Consider the following 25,557-nt stretch of genomic DNA (forward strand, 5'->3'; position numbering starts at 1 on the left):
CATACCTGTCGTCTCAAGTAATCCCACCTTCAGGGCAGGTAATCATGGAATTCTGTGTGATATTAATCATAGCCTGCTTTTGAATAGACAAGTATTTAAAGGAAAAGATGCTAGTTAAGTTTCCCAAGAATATTTTTAAAAGCTAAATGCGTAGCCTGTCTCTCTTTTCCGTTGGAGAGCTAGTAACAATGTTGGGGTGATGGTGGTTTCAATGGGTAAAAATCCCTCTTCTCTCTGACATAGCCCTGATTCGAATTGTTCCCCCCAACCTAGCTTCTATTAGAATATTTTAAAACATGAAAGGATTCAGGAATGGATCTCCCAGTATCTGATCTAGTTTAACTTGCTTGCTTGCTTGGGAGGTTTTTATGAATGTTATATACTAGTAATAATGCTGTTTTTGAACTGTAGTGTTTCCTTGTATTTTAGCTGAAGCTATAAATATTTAAGAGACATTTCTTTGAAGAAAAGAGTGATTACAGGGAAATGTAAAACAACAAAAGATATAGATCCCCCTGCTTATTTATTTCAAAGACTATATAATTTATCATATGGGGTGTTTAAGGAAATAAGTGCCCTGTGTTATTCAGGAAGAGGTGGTTTGAACGGCTTTGATTTAAGCCAGTGTATCAGGTCCCCATAGAGTTTTCTGGAAGGACTGGAACATGCCTTCTGGTACAAGACCAAGTGAAACCCAAACTCAAAGTCCTTAGGAATGTAATCAGATTCAATAACTGCTTGGCTGTAACATTCCTTTTACAAGAATAAAATAACTAATCATAGCTTGAAGGCAATACTTTCCCATCTGATAAGGCCATGAGTTTTTTTTAAAAAAAGAATTGGATATCCCAAGAACACTTTATAGCCAAATATTTAGACAACCAGCTTTTAGAAGAAATAAAAGTAAAAATAGCTATAAACTTGCCATAAGAACCCTGTTTGGTTTTTTATAATTTTATTCAACAGGATGTAAAACATCTTGCTTCATAAAAAACGTTTCTTTCCCTGACAGAGATAATTATGAACAACTGTGTGGCTGGGACGGGCTTATTGGATCTAATTTACGTGCTGATCTAGACTGTTACATTATCAGATTTTCCTTGTAATGGAAGAAGGTTCTATGGTCATAATTAGCACTGATACAAATTTTTATCCTTGCCTGTTTTAAATAGTGTTATTAATTTGAATCTTTCCCATTTTCCTTTTGAGACTGATATACTCAATTGTATATACCAGTGACATGGTCCAGGAGACCTCTGGTAACTCAAATGTGAACTTAGAATCTAAGTAAACTGAAGAGAGAGATTCAAATTTGGCTCCCTTTTCAGTCTGCTTTGTACATCTACAGAAGCAAGTAGTTGCCTAAGAAGGTGGTGTCCTAAGAATCCAGATAGGACTTGTTACTTGAATTTAGGGTTGCCAGATCTTGGTTGGGAAATTCCTGGAGATTTTGGGGGTGGAGCCTGAAGAGAGTGGAGTTTGGGGAGGGGAGGGGCCTCAGTGGGGTATAATTCCATAGAGTTCACCCTTCAAAGCAGCCATTTTCTCTAGGGGAACTGATCTCTGTTGCCTGGAGATCAGTTGTAATTCTGGGAGATCTCCAGCTAACACTTGGAGGCTGGCAACCCTACCTGAACGGCCTATGCATGTATATCCCTGGACACCTGGGGCATCCTCCCTGAATTGCCGAGCACACACACATGTGGATGGGCTAACTTTTATTAAAGGGATCACCACTGAGTGTATACCAGAGTCCTGGGTTTGCGTGGTTTTCTGTATAAAGATGGGAAAGTTTTCCAGAAATGAGCACTCAGAAGACAGAAGTAAAAATGAGTCTTTATTGAGAAAATAAAAGATCAAGGGGAAGTAAGACATTCAAAAAGAATGAAATACACCTGCAATTATACACACAGACCTTAAGCGATAATCAGTAAATTGTATGTCCTACAATCCAATAAGGTTTAATCTATGCAATTCTCAAGAGTAAATAAAACACTAACTAGTCTTGAGTAAGTTCCAGCCAGTTGGATGAAGGAGGAGGAATGGAGAAAAAGGACAGGATGATAGCATGAAGCTGGAGATTGGCTGGCAATCTTAAGCAAAATGTGCCCTGCAGTGAACAGCAGGGCAGTAGCATGGTAGTTATAAATCGCTGCAAGATCCAGTCTGGCTTCTAGGAATTCCAGGGATTATATTTATACCCTAAAAGACATGAATAGCAGGTGATGAAGATGTGCCTTAACTGGAATCGGTCTGGAACTAAAAAGTTTAAATCATGGTGTAGTGATTAAGAGTTCGGGACTCTAATCTGGAGAACTGGGTTTGATTCCCCACTCTTCCACTTGAAGCCAACTGGGTGACCTTGGGTCAGTCACAGCTTCTTAGAGCTCTCTCAGCCCCACCTACCTCACAGGATGTTTGTAGTGGGAATAATGAGATACTTTGTAAACCACTCTGAGTGGATGTTAAGTTGCCCTGAAGGGCGGTATATAAATCGAATGTAGTAGTAGCAGTAGCAGTAGCAGATCATCATTAACATCGGTGGATCTCACTGATAATGGCTATTGGGGGGGAGGGGGGAGTTGAGATAGGTAGATTTGCATGTTCCCATGCAAATGCTGTTTGATATGCTGCTTTCTTTTGAAGTGTACGAAGTGACCTTTTGGTTGCAGAATTATAAAGGGAAATGTCCTGGCTGCACATTTCTCCTTAGAGGTCTACAACTAAAGCTATATGGGGAATTGTCTCCATGTGGAAGCAACCCTTGTAATGGCATTGGAGCTAGCTATCCCAGGCCTAAGTGCTGTGTTTGTAGTATGTTATGATAAGGATGCCTTTGGCTTCTTAAAAAAGTTTCCTGATTTATTCCTAAACAGATGGTGCTATTTTAATATAGCCTGTGTTTAGAACAATGTATAGTATTTGTTTTTGTTTTGTCGCATGATCAGGTTGGCTGCACATTTTGTTGTTTTACTTTTTCCTTCCATTCACTTCCCCTGAGTCAGGAACTGCAGTTTCCTGTAATGAAGTTTTTAGATATTCTCTAAGGAAACTGGATTGCTAAATTCTAAAACTCTATTTTGAGTTCCAGAACTCTTCTTCCTTCGTCAGAATATGATTTATAGCTTACAATATATTAATCAGCCACTAGTCTTTTATAAAAGACTTTGAACCCTTGAAAAGTTAAAGGTATGTAAAAATATAAAGGAACATAGTTGCAGCTCTTAGAAATCAGTCCAGAAGTTTCATAGTGTTGGCATAGCCTTTAGCCATTTTAAATATATTTTGTTATTGAAAGTGTACAAAAACACCCCGAGCATATAAAATACTTTGACTGGCTTAAAGACTTAACATTCCCAAGCATTATAGGAAAGAGCTTTATAATTTACAGAATTATTAGAAGCTCTTGATGGAGTTCCCAGAGGAGTTAAACAAATGCTGCAAAGCTGTCTGTGGAGTGAAACTCAATGTTTATTTTCTTGGTGTATTTTTTATGCTGCATGTTGGCTTCAAATACAAAATGCTAATTGAATATTGGCTTGAGTGGTAAATCATTTAGAAACAACATAGCTGTTTTGTTCATACGTGATTAAGTTTTTTATCATCCAGATATTCCTCTCCCATTTAAAAGAGTAATATGATACTACTAGTTATTGTGTAGTGATTGTAAAAATTATATACTTTTGGTTGGTGGAAGTAATAAAATTTATCTAGAAGCCTTGGGAAATATAACAGCATATGCACTGTACACTCTAATAGGCTTGACAGTCACACTCTTAAATCGCACCCTAGGCAACCATCTAACTAAATAAAAAAGATGAGGATCAGTAATTTTGTTTTTACTTTCCAGTATTTGAGTTTGCAAGAGGCATTAAAAATGTACTTGTCTTTAAAAAAAAAAATCCTTGCACGGAACAAATTACTTCCCAGCGGGTGGCTTGGATCCCTGGTCAGCAACTAGTTTTGCTGGAAGGTCTTTCTGAGGAAACAATGGCAGACAACAACCCCCCCCCCCCACACAACTGCTCTTTTAAAAAAATGGATTTCCAAATCCTGCTAATAATTCCAGGGGGAATCCTGCTGACACTGCTATCCGCTCTCTTTTCCTTTCTCCTTCTTCTGTTGGTGGTGCTCAGCGGAAAGCTGAAAATTTCTGTGCAGCTACTGTGTGTGGTTTTCTTCTGCTTTCAGACTGGGGTTGATGGGAAAGGGAGAGTGACTTGACTGTTGTAGGGGAGAGTATCATTACCTACAAAAGCTGATGTCAGAGGGAAAATTGGAACAGGTGTAGCTTCTCATGCATGGTACCTACTGTATAGGAGCTCTGTTGTCATCTAAATTCGGTCATCCTGGCTTTCAAGGCATCCACTAACTCTGCACTCATCCGTTTGGTTTTTGTAACCTCTTGATTCTGAAAAGCTTGTGGTTTGATAGCTGTGTGATCAAACGGACAGAGGGGAGCAGTGCAGAGGGCAATCTAAACTTCCCTCTATCTGGAGATCAGGGGGCGGAGCCACTGGCCATTTGACCATTTTTAAGAGGTGCTGGAACTCCATTCCACCGTGTTCCCACTGAAAAAAAGTTTTAGGTTTATATAAATGCCATTCTAAACTACTGGATTATACTCTGTTATTTTCTCTTTATCACAGACCCTAATCCAGAGGGGTATAAATGCAAATATTGTTAAAATATTCAGGAAATAATAATCATCTTTGTTCTTCCCTGGGGATAGACTGCTTTTATAGACAGCTTTTATCAGTGTTAAATGTTTCTGTTATGCTATCTATTGGCAAGTAACTAAAGACTTCCCAATCTTAGCTTAACCAATTTACTGCATTTTTATCCATCCCTTCAAGGAGCTCAGGGTGGCTTATATGGTCCCCCCCCCCCCGCCACAATCCTATGAAGTAGTTTAGACTAAGAGAAAGTATCTAGCTGAAAGTCACCTAATGCCCTTCATAGATATGTCAGAATTTGAACCTGGGTTTGTCACTTAGTTCGCTGCACCACATTGTCTCTCACATTTGAAGCAGCGTATTACCAGCTTTGTAACTTTAGTTCAAAACAGAGCTGACAATTTATTTTGATTATATTTTATCCTGGCAAATAGTTACCAGTTGTTAGATTTTATACAAAGATTTTGATTGTCCTCTAGAAAACCAGGCAGATTAGCAGAGTTGCAAACCCTATTACATCTGCAGGAACAGGGAAACAAATTAACCAAACTTCATTTTAAGTTTATTGTAGCTCCAGGACATTGATTTCCCGCAAAGGATTTGGAATTCCTTGAGGATATTGCTGCCAGACTTTGTTATTTTTAAAAGCAATTCAGCCAGCCACAATAACTGTACATGTAAATGTTTCAGGAGGCATTGAGCAGAAATCTAGATGTTAAGTTAATGTTTGGTTATCTGTGGTGTCATGGAACAAATGAAAGACAACTTAATGGAGTGTGCCTTTGGTAACGTAGGAGAAACAATGGCAAAACACGATTAAAATATTCTCAAGATGGGGAAAAGGTATTACTGGAGAGCACATGGGATCAGATCTTAGGTGCTTCGTTTTTATTATTTAGATAATGGTTTTTCTGAAAGCGTGATTTTTTTAAAAAAGTGTTTCAGACAGGACTGAAATGAAAAGAACATTAAATATTGAACATCTTCAGTTTAAGAAAGACAATTTAAATACATAAGTTGATATATAGCACGTGCAGCAGGAAACAAAAGGAAGTATCTAATAAAGAAAATAAAAAGAGCAGAACTTTGTTGGTCTGTTGCAGCTTTATCAGGAAGGTTAGTTTGGAGACTGCCGCTTCCTTTCAGGTACGAGCCTCCACGTGTCAAATATGAAGAAGCACTTTGGTTTGAGGGAAATGTGCAAATTTCTTTTCGTCAACAGTGAGGTGTGATCCTAAATCCTAAAATTATATAGGCTTCATACTGTTGATCAGATGATATAAAATTTCATTATGTGGAACTTTATCACTGAATTAAATTTGAATAATGGCTTACAAAAGTGGAAAAAGCAAAGTCCAAACTAACAGTTATACACAAGACAAGACAGAACCTTTATTGGCATAACCGTAACAGTGTCGACACAAAGTCTGACCAAAATTGCATTGTACATCTCATTAGCTGTGGCACAGCATTTTGTTTTGGAGAAGCCTGTCGCCATAGAATAATGACTAGGATAGGTAGGGTAACAAACAAATTTGTGACATATTAATATGAGTATCATGCTGTACTACCAGCCATTCTACTTCAAAGGCATTTGGGACAGCCTACAATAAAGTAATAATTTAGAACAATAAACTCATTCTATTAGTAATAACACTAAAAAGGGCATTATTTTAGAAATGAGCACAATAAAGAGGCTAAAAGTCAAGAAATCCAGTCATCAAAAATTCAAGTGAACTTTGCATATTTACATATGATAAAATTCCTGACTAGTGTGCCATAAAAACTGAAGCATGTTTATATCTGGTGAGAATCTGGCCATCCTAGCCAGTGGCAATAGCCACTTAGGCTGGTGGCCGTTATTTGCCTCCTTGGAAGGAGGAAGGCAAACGGCGCACCCGGGGCTCAGCTCAGGGGCGGAGTCTGTAGTCTTAGCTGGCTTCTCCGCCCCCTGCTGCTTCAGTTGTGCCTCGTGCTCGGCCCACCCACCTCACCCTATTGCAGTGCAGGATTAGCTGGTCACTTTTTTGGGCCAGGTAGGAATTTTTCTCTCCTTTTCTGTGATTGGCACTTGGGATTGGAGGTTTTCGCCTACCTTGCACTGTGAGAAGAGGGAGGTAATTGGCATGGTGGGTCTGAGATAATTCCCTGGTGGCAGGATTTAAGTTAGGGGAAAATTTGAGCGGGCCAGTGAGCACCCTTGGCACCTCCCCATTGGTGGGGAATTGGGGTCTGTCAGGAGCGGCTGGCTGCTGTATGGCCCAGTTGTGAGGACAGACGCCCTGGGTGGGGAACCCCGGAACAAGCCAGTCTTCCCCCGCTGCTGTACAGTTGGGTGGGGGAGCTTTACAGGGGTGAACCACTTTGCCTGGCCAGGCTGGGTCCCAGCCATTTGATGGATGGCTCGCACCCGGGGCAGCGGGTGACTCGCCTAGTTGTACCGCTAGTTAGGCCCTTGCCATAGTTGATGTTTAACTGTTGAAATGTTAATAAAGCGGCCCATTTTATAACCCAAATACTGTGTCTGCCTTTCATTCCAACTGAGGTGGCAAAATTCCTAGTAGGCAGTTGATGCTCATTAATAGACCGCACATTCATATTTTATTTCTAAAAAACATTTGGATCAATCAGTCACTCAGTGCTTCATCATTTCTGGAAAAAGTATTTACACTACAGAGGGTTTTTAAAAAAAACATTCTGCTGCAGATAGTAAATTTAAAATTATGGATATTAAATAAATTTTGGATAAAGGAAGAAGGTATTTTTAAAAATGAGTCCCAAATTCAAAAGGGATTAAAATTGGGGTTTCCCTCTGTTTTAAAGTAAAAAGTTGTACCTTAAAATCCACGTCATGCAACATATATTAACTTTTTAGCAAGTTCTGTCTTTAACTATGATGGTTTTGGTTTTTTGGTAATCATGAGTTTTGGCCCTGTTCTTTGCAATGAGGGCTTCCAGGTTCTTTGGGGCAGATGTTTTTGCAGTTAATGACACCAAAATTGCACAGAACACAGTATAGCATTATGTCTGTACTGGTCCTCCGGGCCAACATCTGAATCTTTTAAAAATGTAGCCATAGGTTGGTATGAGGTGGGGGGTTCCCATATCTTACCTCTTGCATGGAAAAGATCAGTTTGGGGTATCTTCTTTGGGAAAATGGCTTTCATTTGCAGCCTTGTTTGTTACATTTTGTTTAAAAGGGGGCAGACAAATTACACAACTGAGCACTGTAGCGCGGGAGAAAGGTCAGGAACATCTTTCTAGCAGATAAATAAGATCTGGACTGAGCTTCTGATCTCCCTATGTTTGCAAGTATTTAGCTTTTATGCCCAGAGGCAAGAACCTTTGTCAAGACCCCAAAGGGCTCTTAGAACCTAGCTTGTAGCCAGAGGCACTGAAGTGATTCTGATTGGTTGGCTTCCCTGTGTTCATTTAAATCATATTAAGCTGCTTTGTGCCCTTACTGGGGAGAAAAGCAGGGTAAAGATAGATATTTAATTTGGTCCTTAGTGTGTTCAGAATTGCAGTAAATGTTTCAGCTGTATCTTTGAAATGTGATCACACTTCTTCTGCTTTCAGATGTTCCACCTTTTGTTTAGGGATTATGGTCCACTTTTTACTTCTTGTTCCACAGAGAATAGCCTTTACTTCATAGTGGGCTCACCTTTCATGCAAAGGTGAGAACATTTAATGAATTGGCAATAGAGAATCAAAACAGATCTCTCTTCATTTTGTCCTGTATCTCCATCCATCCTTTCATACTGGGTAATGGAAAGGTCTGTTGAGTTGCAGCAAATGCATGGTGACCTCGTAGGGTTTCCAAAGCAAGAGCCAAAAGAGGCATACAGCCATGGACTTTCTTGGTGGTCTTCCATTCAAGTGCTAACCAGGGCCGATTCTGCTTAGTTTCTGAGATCTGACAAGATTGAACTAGCCTGGGCCCTCTAGGTCAGGTCACTTTCATAGCAGTAGTCAATAAAATATGACTACACTTTTTAAAAAGTATGGTAGGCTTTCAAACACTTTTGTGGTAAATTAAAGCATACTCTTCTTGTACTTTTGTGCCTGCAGGTTATGTGCATTCAAAGAATATATCCTCTTAAACTTTTAGCACCTTTTTTCTCTCTGAGCTTTTTTGAAGTATCTGCCTGAAATATCTGACTCCCACATGAATTACGTGCTGCTACATCCATTTTACAAATAGGTAAACCAAAACACTAGAAGAGGCAGTGATCTGATCTCTGTACTTGCTAGAAATAGAACTCGCGGCTCTCAAATGCTATCTTTTGCATTCAAGGTAGGAACTTTATCTTACATAGTGATAGTTACTTGAGTTTCAAAAGTACAGTTAGATTCTCTTTTTCTGTTATTTTTAAATTTTTACATGTATTTGCATACTTTCCATTTCTTTGCTAACATACAAGTCATAGCACTGTATATAAAATCTGTTTTTGTTACAAAAAGTTTCAAAATCTGTGATTTTTTTTTAAATAAGAAGAATATATTTACTGTTCTGGTAACCCCAAGATTCATGCCAATTATTTTATTTAAAGAATTTTATATATTGAATTGAAGAAAGGAGGTGTTTCTTAAGTCCTTCAATGCTGGATGGAAATGGCAAATTGTGTCTAATGAAGAACAGGATCTATCTTGGATATTGTAACATCCCTGCATATGGATGGTATATAAATCTATTATATATATGTGTTTGGTTACTTGTTCACGTGATAGATGAGGAAAGGGGTAGAGAAGTTTATACATGTAGTGACCAACAGTACAACAAGAAAGTTTGAAGTAACTGGCTGGCAGAGCCTTTGTCCTTGAGAAAACAGGCTACCAGACTAGTATCTGAAGAAGTGAGCAGTGGCTCACGAAAACTCGTACCCTACCACAAATTTTGTTAATCTTATAGGTGCTACTAGACACTGGCTCTTTTCTAAGGCTGCCTTTTGTTGAAGAATCCTATCTCCTCTCAAGTTATAAAAAGGCGTTCTGTAACACCTTTAACGGCTAACAGATGGGCAGTACAATCTTAAGGGGTGCCATGGTGGAGGTGTCCAGATGTAGGCATAACTTCTGCAGCACTAGTCTGCTCCCTAAGGACTTTCCATATGGAAATACGGTAACGGATAAACCTGGTCAGGCAAGACAGCAGAGCAAGCTCTCTTGTCTCCACAGGAACATCAGCAGCATCCAACAATCACAAAGCAACTGCCATTGACAGTTCCGTGAGTGGCAGCTACAAGCACAGCGAATCTCCGGCTAAGAATCCTACCCCAACCCGCCGAGATCCAGTGCACAGGGTGGAAAGGCTTCACAACTATGGCATCCTGACATAGTCATTGGCTTGAGAGGCCCCCTCTCCAGCCTCAAGGGGACACTCATCCCAGTGGCAGACAGGGCGTCCACCCCATTGCTTGTGACAACCAAACTGGCAGCAGAAGTGCCACCCACTCGCAAACACCACTGCTCTGAGCCCCACACCGCCTTCCCCCAGAAAAGTAAAAACAAAAAGGCAAAGGGACCAAAATACCTAGCCCAGGCTTGACTCCACAGCCTCTGACACTCAGGACTAGCCCCCAAGCCCCAAGCCCAGGAGAGGAGGTTTCTAAGAGATGTGCCAGCAGGAACTAGATACCCTGCAGCAGCTCTGATGTCACCACTGGCCACTTGGGGGAGGCCAGAAAATATTGCTCCTATCAGTATGGCTTGGTGGAAAGGCACTGGGATAGCATGACTGGGGCTCATGGTTCAAACTACACATGGGCAGAAGGAAGAGGTAGGCTAAAGCTCTGGTTCTGACATTCTCCTCCCCCTCACTCCACCAATGGCAAAAGGGGAAGCAGAATGGCCTAGCTTATGGGGTGCCCCAGGGAGCCATCATTTTGGCTGGGATGTGGCTCCACAACTCCCCCTCTGCTGCACCTATGGTAGTGGTGCCCTAGCATCAACCTTGAAACCCCCTCATGAGCTAACAGTCTGCCTGGTTTATCAGACACCAGCAGTACTGTAGGAGAGTGTGGAACCCCCTCAGCAAACCCCTCCTGAGAGCAGCCACCCACTGTCTTGGACAACCTTCCAAGTTAGAGCAACTCCTGGCCTCATGCGAGGGGAACAAGGGGAGATGGTTGTGCATGAGTGAGCCTGAACAAGCAGATCCCCTGCTCTTGCTTACCTGGAATGTGAAGTTCCCCTATCATCTTTTTAAAAAATCAGGAAAAAAAGACAATTGGCTATTGGAAAAACAATATGATGAAGTAGCCCACCAGGGTGGGATCAAACAAATCCTCCAAGGACCATTCCTCCAGCCTAAGGAGACTTCCTCTAGTTTAAGTGGCTCTTTTTTCCAAAAGAAGATCAACTTAAGTTGTCGAAAAGCTCCTAAGGCTAAAGGAAGACTTCAAACTTAGTCTGGTGGTGTGTGGGGATAGCGTATGTCTTGGTCCAGGTTCCAATGTGCACTCAGTGATGCGGGTCACTAGTTACAGTTTTTCAGTCTAATTCATGTCACAGATGGAGTAAAATTCTGTGGTTCTGTGTGAAGTGTGGGATACAAATGCATGTGATGATCATGTTAGAAAATGGTATATATATATATAAACTGTCAAGAATCAAGCCTGTTTCTTGGCCAAAATACATTTTCAGGTAAATCTGCCTGGCTAGGCTGAAAGAGAGGTTCTGGGTAATTCACTGAAACTGAAGAAAAACTGTTCTCAGAGAGATATGCCCAGATATGGCTTGTGGAACACAGGCACAAGTGAGATCATACCAAATTCAAGTCGACAGAGGGGAGGTTCATCCCCTGTATTCCATCTCATTAAGCTTAACAGAACCTAGTTTGGGATAATTGCTCTGATGTGTGGCATGACTCAGCTGCAGAGAACCATGACCTAGCAAAGCCCTGATTGGCTCTTCAAGTCTGCCCATCTTGCTGGCCAATATGGGATAAAAATAGAGTTTCAGTATGATTCTTTGTCCTTGGACCAATATTGGGATAGACTGTCAGCCCTTGGTCATGACGTTTGGTTTATAGCTTTGTTGCTGACTGTGGCATAACTTTTGCAAGGTAACATCTTGTATTGTTGTCAGTGGACCCTGCCAGGTGAGTTTAGGACTGTTAGTTTAATTAGCCTTTATTTTATTTATCTTGTCTTGTGATGGTGTTGCAGTGTGCTGTCAAATCATAGCTGACTTATAGTGACCCTGGTGGGGTTTTCATGGCAAGAGGTTAAGTGGTTTGCCATTGCGAGCCTCTGCAACTTTGGTCTTTGTTGGAGGTTTCCTATCTAATTACTAACCAAGGCCGAGCCTGTTCAGTTTCCTAGATCTGACATGATCAGGCTTGCCTGGGGTATCCTGCTGAGGGCATCCTGTCTTGTATACTTTCTAAATATATTGTTCTTATGCACAAATTTAATAAATTATTATTTAATCCTGTGTGGTGTTCTGTGGCACCTTGGTTAATTGGCACAGCTACCATATAATTGTTTTCCTGGAACTTGGCAGACATGTCACTTACCTTGTAGGGCTGACTTTCAAGTTAACACCTGTCATAGCTTGAGACTTTATTTTCTCAATCTCTGAACTTAGCTAGAGAAAATCAGTGGCTGTTCTCTACTCTAGGGTGCAGAGATTTCCTGTCACCCATAGTGTTTTGTTTTGGAGCCAGAGATATTGGGACAAGGGGGCCCTCCATGATACAAACCCTGGATCCAAGAAAAAATACTTCATCAGCCGAAGAAAAGGCTTTCTTTGTTGAAGGAAGTCTTTTTCTGTTGAAGGAACTTTTGAGGAAGTCATAGGATCTAACTTGGTAGATGGGAGTCATATGAACCTAAAGAACCTCTTAGTAAGTTTACCTTCTACTTTTTTCACCAAGTTTGTGCTACAAGGACGAGAAGGGCCCTTCTCAGTGGCTGCCATATTGCAGGAGCAATCCCTTCATCTGAATATTTGTACTAACCAAAGTAGGTTGGCTGGTTTTGGCCCACGTACAACCACTTCTATTTCTCTTTATCACTCCATGTCTTTTCTGAAGCTCTGTCCTTTTTCATGATACATTAATAGGAGAACTGAAAGCAGAGCATATCCTGCAGTGGGATAGCTGCCTGAGGCCCAAGGCTTCTGGCAGGGCCCGCTGTCACTGATCCCCCCCAGACCCATGCAAGCCTCCACCTGTCTATGTGCCCTTTCCTGCCCATTCATTTGGAAGCACTGCACCACCCATGCGCCCACTTCCCAGCATTGATGGGGGGAAGTGCATGCAGATGGTACAAAGTAGTGGCACTCTTGGCACCTGCAGCAGCAGCGTTACCAGCTGCATACACCTGCCAGTGCTGTCAGGGAAAGGGCATGAATGTGGTGTGGATGACAGTGAGTAAGGGCTTATGAGCAGGAAAGGATGCACACTCAGGTGGAAAGGGAGGCATGAGAAGGGCCAGGTGGTGGGCAGAAGCCCCCCAACCTGGCTCTGGCTCTGACTAGAAGTAGTACTTGGGCAATATTGCCATCTTTGCTGGCTGGGAAGGAAAGTGTGGTGTTATATTTTATTTGCATTGACTAAAAATAAAATAAAATATACAAATAAATAAATATACATACAAATAAAATATGAAAGGAGAAAAAGGACTTTTCCATACAGGGCTTTTTCATTAGTTCTGGCCCTATACTACATCAGTTTCTCTCCAGAGTTTTGCATGCACATAAAATACCGTGATTCAGTCTCCAAATTGCTTCTCAGTTCTTTTTTGCATTCTTCCTGGACAATGGCTCCACCTGCCGCAGAGTCAATCTTTCCATGGCTTTTCTGCCTGCGCACCCCCCCCCCCAATTATTCCCCAGCAAAGTCAAACTGGGGCTTTTTTTTGAAGTGCAAAATGCTGTCTTTGATATGAGGCTGCCCCTCCCTTTTGCAGTCTCCTTTATTCCCCTACATCCTGATTGGTTGAACAGAAACAAAACAAAGTTTTTTGCTGATTTAAAAAAAACATTAAATTGCAACATTGGTGCCTTAAAGAAAAAAACTTGTAGCTGCCCAGGAAAATCACTGAAATACTGATAACACAAGAACTCTGCAAAGAGCCCTGAATCCCACTTGATATTTTAAGGTTTTCACCTCTGCTTCCTGTACTTTTTAGTCCATTCTTTTTTGCCCTTTTAAAAAAAAATTAACAGCAACATTACAATGTTGGTGCCATTAAAAAAGACAAAAAACCCTTGTAAGTCTCCTCAGCAATCATCTGAGGAAACTTTGTCATCAGCTGATCAACTGAGGAAACTTGTCCTCAAAGCCCACAGTAGAATTGTAGTGTTTTTCTACTGCAGAAATAAAAAACAGACACCACTTCAGTTTGACTCCTTCAAAGTGTAGAATTAAAGAATTGAAGCAGTTGAATCCCATCCTGCTATGGAATTTTTCTGGGTGACCTTGGAGTAGACACACACTCTCAGCCTAATGTTATTGTGATGATAAAATGGATGATAGGAGAAGGATGTAAACTACTTTGGGGCCCCTTGGGGACAAAAATAGTGTATAGGTAAAAGTTTTTTTAATAATTTCTTCTGTCCCAAGACTGAGAGCCGGACCACACGATACGAATTACACGCGAATGACACGAACACTTACTTACATGTGTTCCAACATTGTTTTCAACTACACGTGCCAGGACTGCAGGACCTCCATCGAACCCGTGTTCACGGTGGCATGGGTTTTCTCCGCATACCTCCAAGATATCCCATCATGCATCTCCACTTTGCACAGATAGGAAGCGGAAGATATAGGAAACAAGGATGCTCTGCATTGCCGACTTACTGATCGTGACATGCGCCGTCGCGGCTACACTGGAGCAGAAAATTTTGAATGCATGCCTGGACCAGGACACGTGCTGATCGATAGAATGCTGGACACGGGCATTTGGGGTAAGACAGGACTCCTGACACTCGCTCAGTCTTGTGTAATTCATATCGTGTTGTTCGACTCTGAGTTCCACAGACAATTGAATAAATAAACGTATAGCCTAAATAAGGAATGTAATGTATTATAATGTAATTAACTGTAATGTTATTTAAATGAGTGTAATAAGATTCGGTAGCTTTAGAGTTCTTAAGCTTGGCCTGTTTATATTATTTGAGCTGCTTCCATAGCCATGTGCCCGTGCAATAGATCTTCCAGGCGTTGGATTTCATAGATACAGTTGATTGCATAGAACCTCTAAACTGCACTGTTTTTCTATTGTGACGGATCTATCAACCAAACCTTTAGGACTGAGAATGTTCATGTAGCCAAATTTGTCTTTGGTAAAAAAAACAGAAATGATATGTTTTACTTAGGATGTATCTGTGGCTCAACAGTATGCTAGAACTTTACAAATGTTGTAGAATGGACAATCATATTGCTTTTTTGAAGTAGTTCTATTAATATTACTTTGACTGCTGTAAGGTTCTGGGGATTTGTGTTTTGTTGTTACGTAGATTGATATGGATGTGTCCAAGGAAGAGTGATAGTTCCGTAGAGGAAGAACAAAAACTTCTTGTCATAATCCATGTATGTGTGTGTATGTGTATATAATTCCCCCCCCCCTTCATATGTGAAGTAAATTGGTACTCCTGGAATGTATAGATTTGGGAAGAAGGAGGCTGAGTGTGGTCTCTACAATGTCTCACATCTGGTATGTAGGAAGGAAATGGCTTCTTGAATAGTACATAAAGATTGTTCTGCAGGCTAAACTAGATGTAAAGTGACTTACAGTGGAGTTGTGATTACTTTTTTCACAATGAAGCTACAAAGTTTCAGGCAGTGGGAGGGGAGGGTATTGCCATTTTACAGTGGCTTGGTACATGACAATTTGCAGAGTTCAGTAAGCAAAAATAAAGAGGTCCTTCTTCCTCAAGGAACTTGCATTCTAAAGACAACAAGCAAGTTACTTCAACATATTCTATATGGAACACAATGCTACTGTTAAGTGTGTGAACTGGGTCTTTGTCTCCTGAATTTTGTAACTGTCCTGGCCTGTTTAAGTTTGATTTTTTTTTTTACTTTCTGGAACATCTCTCTTAGTAGACAGATGTACAAAGGATGGTTTTAACATTTTATGGCTTTAATCTTGCATCCTATATTTTTCACGTTAATTATTTATTGCAAGTATTTTAATTATGTAGATGTGCCTGGAGGTCTTTAGGCATGGAACATATTGAAAAAATAAGAAGTAGAGAGAATAAATTATATTAAAATGTGTTTAACTCAGTTATGACAAATCTTGATTATGTCATACTAAGTGTAGTCCTGTGTTGTTTACCTATCTCATGATAAGTTGGGCAGAGTGCCAGTTTGGTGTAGTAGGTAAGAGTGGCAGGACTCTAATCTGGAGAACTGGGTTTGATTCCCCATGCCGCCCCCTGAAGCCAGCTCTCTCAGAGGTCTCTCAGCCTCACCCACCTCACAGTGTGATTGTTGTGAGGATAATAATAGCATACTTTGTAAACCGCCCTGAGTGGGTGGTATATAAATCACATGTTGTTGTTGTTATTACTTACTGCCCCAACTGTGTTTAATCAGAGTTAATTTAAAAAGTAGTCTATTGCTCTTTTTTATTTTCTGATCTTTTAATTTTGAATGTGATGCAATGCATACTGTACCATCCTAGAAAAACCTTGAAAATATCAGTAACATAATTTAGAATATCTCTAATCAAGATACTTTCCCAGATACAATTTACTTTGTATTTTCAGAGCAAATTGTCATGCCACATGGAGATGCAAGCCTCTTAGTTTTAAAATCATATCTGGTCTCCTGTAATAGTTTTGGTTATATTTGTAGTCCTATAGTGCAATCCTAAGCAGGTCTACTCAGAATCCTACTTGGGTCTCCCAGGAAAGTATCCATAGAATGGTGCTGCTTGTCTCCCAGTTATTGTGCAAGCAAGGGCTGCAGACAGAGTAACCGATTTGTTGTAGCACTGCTGTCCACCATGTGGATGACGTCAAACTGCCGCACATGCTACTGGTTCCAGCTGTTAATTAGGTTAGCTTGTTAGAATACTAACAGATTGTGATAAGGAGTCTAACAGGTGAGTGATTAACAAACTGGGCAAATGCTGATACTGTTTCATATTATGCTGATTATGCCAACAAAAGGAAGCTTTTAATCTTTGACTGCAAGACAGTGCTTATGTTTGGAAGCCTGTTTGTGAATTTGTAAACTCTTTCACTGTATTTTGGTGAAACAAAGGATGATAGGTCAAGAAAGCTGGAACTCGCCCTGGTATACTACCACACATCACCAGCACAGCGTTCTGTGATACTCTGTCTTACAACTTTTTCTGGCATCAGTCAGGTTGTGGACTTTTTCTGTGGTTGGGTCAGTCCTTTGGAATGGCATACCAGAGTGAGTACCGAGGGCACTTTCATTTTCTGTATTCAGGAAGGCATGCAAAATTTATTTCACAGGGCATCTGGTGGAAGGTAAATTGTTTTGACAGAAATGGCAGTATTGTCTTTTTCTTGTGGGTTGTCTTGGACTTTTTGATATAGCGAGTTTGGTGTAGTGGTTAAGAGCGGCAGGATTCTAATCTGGAGAACTGGGTTTGATTCTACACTTTTCTGCTTGGAGCCAGCTGGGTGACTTTGGGTCAGTCACAGCTTCTCAGAGCTCTCTCAGCCCCACCCACCTTACAGGGTGATTGTTGGATTCATGAGGATAATGATAACATACTCTGTAAACCGCTCTGAGTGGCCGTTAAGTTGTCTTGAGGGGTGGTATATAAATCGAATGTTGTTGTTATTGTTATTATTTTGTGCATTTGCAGCTGCTTTTTGCTTTGTTAGCTACCATAAATCCAAGGAGATGGTAGGATATGAATGAATGACTGAATGAATGAATTGTAGCATGGAGGAGCAGCCTGTTTGCATTTTCAGCCGGACAGTGCCTCATTCCTCTGGACCCCAGTGGTCTCAGAAGAACATAGAAGAGAGGGGTTGATAAACATCCTGAGTCATCCTTCTCTGCCAGTGGGAGAAGAGTTGAGGTTGTGTTCATTGCTCTGTGTCTGGATTCATGGATGTTACTTAAGAGTGTCTGATTTCCTGCAAGAGGAGCAACCAGCAAGAGGGTTGAGAGGGCAAGGATGTGGAGGGCACATGACATTAGTGACATTGCTGATGTCACTATTTCACTTACAGTTACAACCATGAAGTTACAATGGGTAGGAATCACCACAACTCTATTGTAAAACTCTTACTCTTATCATTAAAAATGCCCATTCCTAGAGCAGTATCCAGAAGTGACATACTGGCGCAGAGGCCAGAGCTTTTTTTTTCTTAATTTTTCTCCTGCTGCCTCTCAGAACAGCGGCAGGCAATGAAAAGAACCACTGGGAGATTGCCCCATAAGCGGGCAATTGGCAAGTCTAGGAGCAGCACACAGAGAAGATTGGGGGAGGCGGATTCCTTTGTACCCTAAAGGAGGCTGCCTTAGCTGCTGCTCCTGCCCTGAGCTGCAGTGCTGGCAACGGGGCCAGTTCCAGCTGTCTCCCTTAACAGAGAATGATTTTTTAGTTGGGCCTGTGCATTTTACTGGAAAAAGTGTGCCTTATGATTTTTTAAAAATGAGGTGTAAATGTAAGGCCGTCATCTTGTACTAATCCAAAAATTTCAAAAATACTGATACATTATTCCTGCAAGCAAGAGTGCAGTCCTTGTGGCATGAATAGTAGGCAAGAGAATCTGTTACTACAGCACCAAGTAGGAATAACCATTTCTGTATTATGTCTCTCTGAAGCTGTTTGAGCAATAAGTATCATCTCAAAGTCAAAAACCAACTCTACAAGTACAACCTGTTGCTTGAGCTAAAGGATTGTTAGTCGGTCACAATAAAGAAATGTAACCCAGAACAGAGTTTAATTGGATGAGCATATTCTGATCATTTGTAAGCATTTACTACAAGCGTTCCCTTGGGAAGTGCTCCTTTATTCCTACCAAGCTCTGGAAAGTTGAACTAATGTTGGAGGATCTAATATCAAGCATATCTCCTTCCAGAGCCACAGAAGAGAAGGCTTGTCATAGAAGTGTGTGAGATGTGTTTGTGTGTGTGAACTATTTAGTTCCTGAATGTGCAGTGGTCTCTTGCTGTGGAGAAGGATTGTAATACAAATGTCTGTGAAGAGTTAATTTTTTCCAATTCATTGGGGAAAGCATTGATTTATACTGTCAATATGAATTCTGTATTTGAACACAAGAAAATACAAAGTATTCACTGTTTAAACATTATAGTGAGTTTCATTATGTTGACTACTTGCTTAGGAAACAGGAGCATGATGGTAATTGTTTCCTAGTATAAATGATCATCTTTATTTTATTTGTTGCCTTAAGGGGAATGCAAATGGAGCAGAGAATTCTGTGATTAGTGCTTTACTGAACTGTCAGTTACTGTAATTACATGTTTTTAATTAGCAAAATTGTTACCATGTTATATTGACTAAATTCTTTCTTGTGACTGTTTTTCAGCATTCTGAGTAATAACAAGATCTTATGGTTAAAGAACAACTCTTTCATCGGACTGAAATCCCTTGAGAGACTGTGAGTAGTTATTTAGTTCCCCTTCTTATTTTGTTTGAAACCCTTGCTTGTAGTTTATTTGATAAGTTCAAACAAATATGTAATAAAAATCCTGAAATGTGTATAGGAATAGGGATTCTGGATAATCTTTCAAATTAATAAACATCAGGAAAAAGAAAACTGTACAAGAGCTGTAGAATCCATTTGGAACTCAAATAAATGAAAAGCAAAAGGGCAAACATGCATTTGTGTATCCTAATGCGGTAAAGGCTGGCAAATGAAAGATAATTTGGTTAAAGTTATAATGTGTAGCTGAACTCTTAAATTTCCAAACTTTACTTTCATGCTTATAAGTTTTCACTTTAAATGGACTCGACCCTGTTTTCTGTTAGTTTATGAACAACAGAAATAAACCCTCATGTCTGCTAGGTTTTTCAAATCAAGAAGTCACTTCTAATTTGGAAGAGTTTGAGGGCAGAACTACAAGTTATGAGAAGCACTCATGTGCTGCTGAAAACTGATGGAAACAGCTGGTTGCATTTTTTCCTGTAACGTACTGTAGTGTGAAGTTCACTTAAGGTCTTGACATCATTTTGATGAGCATTTGCACACCCATGCTAGTGGCAAACAGTGATGTGCAATGAGGATAAGAAAATCTTCACCTTAATGATGCCAGGGCATAAGTTAAATTGTTCTGCATACTAGAACTCCAACTCAAAAAGGTAACTCCCCTCCCCCTGATGATATGAGGCTACTACTGTCAGTCTATTATAATCCAAAGTAATGTGTTACAAATACACAATAAATAGTCTGTAGTCTTTCCCCATGAATCTTACCTCTAGAAGAAATTGATGTAGGGCTGTCATTTTGGTCCTCTCTAAGTTGCAGATACTTTACACACTCCTTCCAAATTCTATCTTCATAATAAAGCTTTTGACCAAAAAAAACAGCAACATTTCTCTTTAACCTCAGAGACTTCACTACCATAATATGTAAAAACCAGTGTGTCCATACAACTTTGACGTTAGTTCAAGATAAACTATTCTTCTCCAATCTATTTTTATAACTAATTAAATTTAAATAGTTAACCTCAAATGTATACATAGGGAATAATGTGATTAATAAAATAAAATTATTCAGCTTATATAACTGTTGCTTGCAAATGTTGGAGACTCACAGTGCAATCTAATTTGGAGTTCCTTTGGTTATGCCCATAGGCTTGCAAAGTTAACCACTCAGACCAATACGAAGCATTACTTTAATTTTAAAGGTTTTTGTAGTTGTGTGAGTGAATGTACTGGCAGTTGCAATATTTAGGAATAGTAATGATAGTATGCATCTTATATAAGCTGAGGTTTGAAGTCACATATGTTTATGAAAATAAATTGTGAAATAGCTACCAGAATAAGAAAGTTAACTTAAAAACATTTTTCTAATCTTATTTAGCACCATGTTCAGATGTGGTTGGCAGGATGGAGATTTGTAAAGCTAGAAGGATTCTGTTGTGTAGGTAGCAGCTCTAACAATAAGCAAGAGAACTAAACATATCCAGCACAGTTTGATTCTGGTTCCACACTACAGCAAGTTGAAGACTACCTCTGTATTGTCCACAGTTGCATTATTGCAAGGCATCAGTGAATGGACAAGCTAAACTCTCACTTTGATCAATCTGGCCAGTGATGACAACTGCCTAGGACCCAGGAATATCCCTAATCCATCCTTCACACTACTCTTGTTGTGCTTGGGCATCTAGTGGAGAGGAGAAAATGAAAAAAATTGTGGCAATGATGTTTAGGGAATTACTGCTTAGACACAACTCTGTACACCTTGGCCAAGTCCGAGCACTGCAGAAATGGGTCTACCTCCATGGAACATGCTCTGTATTCTATGACATGTTCCTTCCATCTAACCAGAATCTCAAATCCCAGATTCTGCTGGACCAGATTTCATTGGCTTCCCAATATAGAACAGAAATTGAGATATTAGCGCCTAGAGTTGCCAGGTGTCTGGTTTTCACTCAGGCAATCTGGTATTTTTTTTGGATTGCCCAGGGAAAATGTCTTGAAAATGCTGGGCACCTGGCTGTGGGGGAGGGGGAGGAAGGAGAAGAGAAGGAATGGAAGGGAAGGGTGAGGAAGGGGAAGGAGCGGCATGACATGCAGGAAGCTGGTCCACTTACTGCTGCAGAACAGGTGAGACAGGTGAGACTTGACCCTGGGGGCTGGCACCACTTGCGGGCACCTCTTTGCTCTCCATTGAGAGGTGCTCCCGGGAGGGTTTGGCTGTGCCGGCCAACTCCCCACCATCTGCCTACAGCTACAGTGCCTTACCACTAAGAAACTCGGGTGATGGGGCTTGCTGGCCTGGCATAATGTCATTGTTTCCATGAGGTGAGTAATAGTTCCCCCCCTCCCCATAGTCCAGTATGTTTCTGAAACCCATCTGGCAAACTAATTAGTGCCTTAAAAATACTTTGAGGATTGGAGTTTTGTTTGTTTTTTGTCGTTAACTGAGGAAGTTTTGTATTGATATATTTTTGTATTGATATATTTATATTTATAGTTTTGTACTGATATATTTCAAATGATATTATATCAATTATTTTACATTCAATATTGTTGAGAACAGAAACAAATCACAAAGGAATAAATTAAGAACATTTGGTGGGCAGCAGTATTTGAGGAATACAAATCGGAAAACATGGAAAAGCCAGATACTAACACTTATGTCCAGTATCTGTTGAATGGATAATGTGGACAGAATACAATAATTCAGATTTTGGACCAGGCTACTTGTCTTCTAAATGTAGTCCCCCACCCTCATCAAGACCACGGGTACACATTTTCATTGCACCTCTGTTCAGCTGAATCACTGCTGCAGAGTATCCACTTAAAAGATGCAGCAACGCTCATTTGTCATTTTTTTTCCATTAGAGCATTGTTGTATCTTTTTTGCAAATTGCTGAAATAGTTGAACTTTGACAATATTTCCTGACTGTTGCCTACTTTAATCTTTTGCATTGAATAGGATTCGCTTCGGTACCTTTTTGATTCACCCAAGCAGCATATGGGATATTTTACTTGGACTTGTTCTCCTTTTCTCTTGAATACACAGAACTTGGCCTACATATCAATCTTTTAGCTAAGTTTGGATTTGTAAATATTACCACTATGAACATGCTGTTTTAGATGCACATTCATGTGCAATTTGTTCTAGTACAAACAGGATTTTTAAGTTAATCACTACTGTTAGGAACAAGTGCAGACTCTTTGTCTTGCTCAGTGTTTTAAATGGTTTATGCAGATAGTTTGACATTAATAAATTTATTAATATCATTCCTCTGGATGTTTTATAATATTTCTGGAGCACCAAGAGTTTTCTAATAGGCAAAACCTAGAAAGGTGTTGTGAATATACAATGGTACATTGTTCTCCAGGCTAGAAACTATTGTTAGGTAGTGGCTGGGGTTGCCAGGCCCCCCTATCCCCGGGTGGAAGGTTGGAGGCCCAGCACCTTCCTTTTGATGTCTGTCTTGCATTCACGCTGTGCGCATGCACATGCTCACTTCAGAGTGAGGCCAGAGTAGAATCAGTGGCTGTATATAGGGCTAGATGAAATGCTGTTAGCTCTTTGTATGATCGAACCATTAACTGCTACTGCTAGCTCAGTATCTCCTTCTGACCTTCTTAGGGTTGCCAGGTCCAGGTTCCTGGAGATTTGGGGGGTGGGGCCTAGAGAAAATTTGGAAAGGGGAGGGGCCTCAGAATGGTATAATGCCACAGAGTCCATCCTTCAAAGCAGCCATTTTCTCCAGGGGAACTGATCTCTGTCACCTGGAGATCAGTTGTAATTCCAGGAGATCTCCAGCTACCACCTGGAGGCTGGTAACCCTAGACCTTCTGTGGTAGTGAAACCATAATCACAGCAGAGAGCAGGCCCAGCATATCTGCTTCTGATATACTGCTACAATGGTGCAGAACATGAGGCAGCTGGGCCTGGCTATCAGAGAGACCCAGGCATGGTTGCCAACTCTGGGTTTGGAAATTCCTGGAGATTAGGATGTGAATCCTGGGAAGGAATGTGATTTGGGGAGGGATCTTTGTGAGACCCAGTTTGGTGTAGGAGAGCCAGTTTGGTGTAGTGGTTAAGAGCATGGGGCTCTAATCTGAAGAACCAGGTTTGATTCCTCACTCCTCCACTTGAAACCAACTGGGTGACTTTGAGTCAGTCACAGCTTCTGGGAGCTCTCTCAGCCCCACCCACCTCACGGGGTGTTTTGTTGTGGGGATAATAATGACATACTTTGTAAACCGCTATGAGTGAGTCATCCTGAAGGACAGTATATAAATTGAATGTATAAATCGAATACAATCCAGCCTTCAAAGCAGCAGCCATTTTCTCCAGGGGAACTGAGCTTTGTAGTTTGGTGATCACTTGCAATTCTGTGAGATCTTCAGTCTGTACCTAGAAGTTGGTGACCCAGGACCCAGGTTTTGGGAGACCTACATTCTTCCAAAGTGGTTTACAACAGTGGGGCAGCAGTATAACGATTGTTTCTGATCTTCAAGTAGAAATATCCCATCACTTCTCTTCAGTGTTTACTTGACTCGTTGTGGCCCATGAGGGCCACAAGTTATCTATGGATCATAATTTCACTGCATTTTAGAAGTGAAATTCAAGTAAGATTACTTAATCTGTACTGTAGTACTAGTATTAAAAACAAGATTTCAGCACATTATGTTAAACAGATACTTTTGGAAAGGATAATGAGCAATACAGTATCAAATAAATCTTAACATAAAAGGATAGCAACATCCAAGTATTAAAAGGGCTGATATGACTCAAGTGACCATAATTTGAATCTATTCTGATTTTATTAATCATAATTTGAATCTATTTTGATTTTATTAATCTAAGCATTACCAGTCTATGGTGGAGAACTGTCTGTTGGAGCACTGATTTTTTTAGCTTTAGGCAATGTTGAATGAAAAAGGAAGGGAGAGGACCAAGTGTAGCATTTGTTTCCAGGATTTTTTGTTTCCTCCCTGAGGTTTTCTGAGGTGGTAAAAAAAATGGCCATGACTAAATAAGGCTGGCTTGAGCTGAAAAGAGAATACGTTAGCAGACTCAACAGAACACATGAGAGTTTGTGCATAGAGTCTAATTGCTTGCCTGGAAGGAACTTCTCCCTGTCAAATTGGGTGTGACCACTTTTCTCTTCCTTTGTACCAAGTGAGCATGCTGGCTTCTGAGAGTCACCTGAGCTTGATTTCCTGAACTTCAGATGATTCTGTAGAACTCACCTTTCAAATGTTGTGCATCTTCCCAGCAATGTGAAAAGAGTTGGGTAACCTTGTGAATATAAGTAAAGAATATTCCACAACTAATTAGCCTTCTACATACCATTCTGTATTTATTTAGGAGCTGCCAGAGCCCTAGAGTCAAGATGTTTTATTTTCAGTAGGAATGCTAATGTGGATGTTTAAGACCAAGCCTTTCAAAAGGCATGATTCATTGGCTTATTAAAGTTAGATATTCCCAATCAGACAATTATTTGAATTTCAAATGACCTTTTCCCTGCTATTAGAGACTGTGCCAAGTTGAACAAAAGAAAGCATGTTGTCTGTAGGCCAGTGATGATTAAAAGACATAGTTTTTGTTTCCCTCACTATATTTGCACTGATTTAGTGATAGTGCTGCAGTATACCATCACCAAATAATGAGTGCGGAATGGTCTTTCTGATGTTGGCACCTCTATTTTTTTCAGTAGGAGTAAAATTTCTGCACAGCTGCTCTAGAATACCAGGGATGGGCGCACATATGTTTTTTGAGGTTAACAAAATAGAGCAAGGATTGGGAGACCTGTGGGACAATGTGTGCCACATTTTCCAATGTCAGATGGACAGCTCTTTGTGAAACCAGTTTCTTTGCCACTGCTGTCCCATCACTTTCCTTCTCTTAATTTTTCTGCTTGATTCCTGCTCTTCTTGCCACGTGAAATTTAGAGGTTTGTTTTCATTTTTGTTAATAAACTTAACCTCCAGTTTCATCACTGACCTTTCTTAATAATGCATTTTGTGGTGTTAAATGTTAAATTCTACAGCAGTAATAATAATTGTATCAGACTATAAATAATATGCAGTTTCATTTCAAGGAATCTGCAGCCTCTAGTTAGCACATCTTAACTGCTCTGTTTCCCATCTTCACACTCTTTATTTCATAATAAGAAATAAGTTGCCCTCTATAGAACTCATCTAAAGTGTGAGAGTGTTTTAAGAATCAGATTCTAAAAACAGTACATTCAGCATAGTGTTGGGAAGGACAGAACCAG

The 25,557-nt window shown here is 40.3% G+C and overlaps 1 protein-coding gene across 1 annotated transcript in view; it reads left to right on the forward strand.

The window, feature by feature from the left end:
* Window positions 1-25,557, forward strand: part of ADGRA1 (adhesion G protein-coupled receptor A1) — a 519,857-nt gene that overhangs the window by 27,878 nt on the left and 466,422 nt on the right. The window contains exon 2 of the mRNA XM_054983221.1: window positions 19,176-19,247. Within this exon, the coding sequence (XP_054839196.1) occupies window positions 19,176-19,247 (72 nt within the window). The remainder of the gene's footprint in view (window positions 1-19,175; window positions 19,248-25,557) is intronic.

Source organism: Eublepharis macularius, chromosome 6, assembly GCF_028583425.1.
Source record: "Eublepharis macularius isolate TG4126 chromosome 6, MPM_Emac_v1.0, whole genome shotgun sequence".
NCBI classification, from domain to species: domain Eukaryota; kingdom Metazoa; phylum Chordata; class Lepidosauria; order Squamata; family Eublepharidae; genus Eublepharis; species Eublepharis macularius.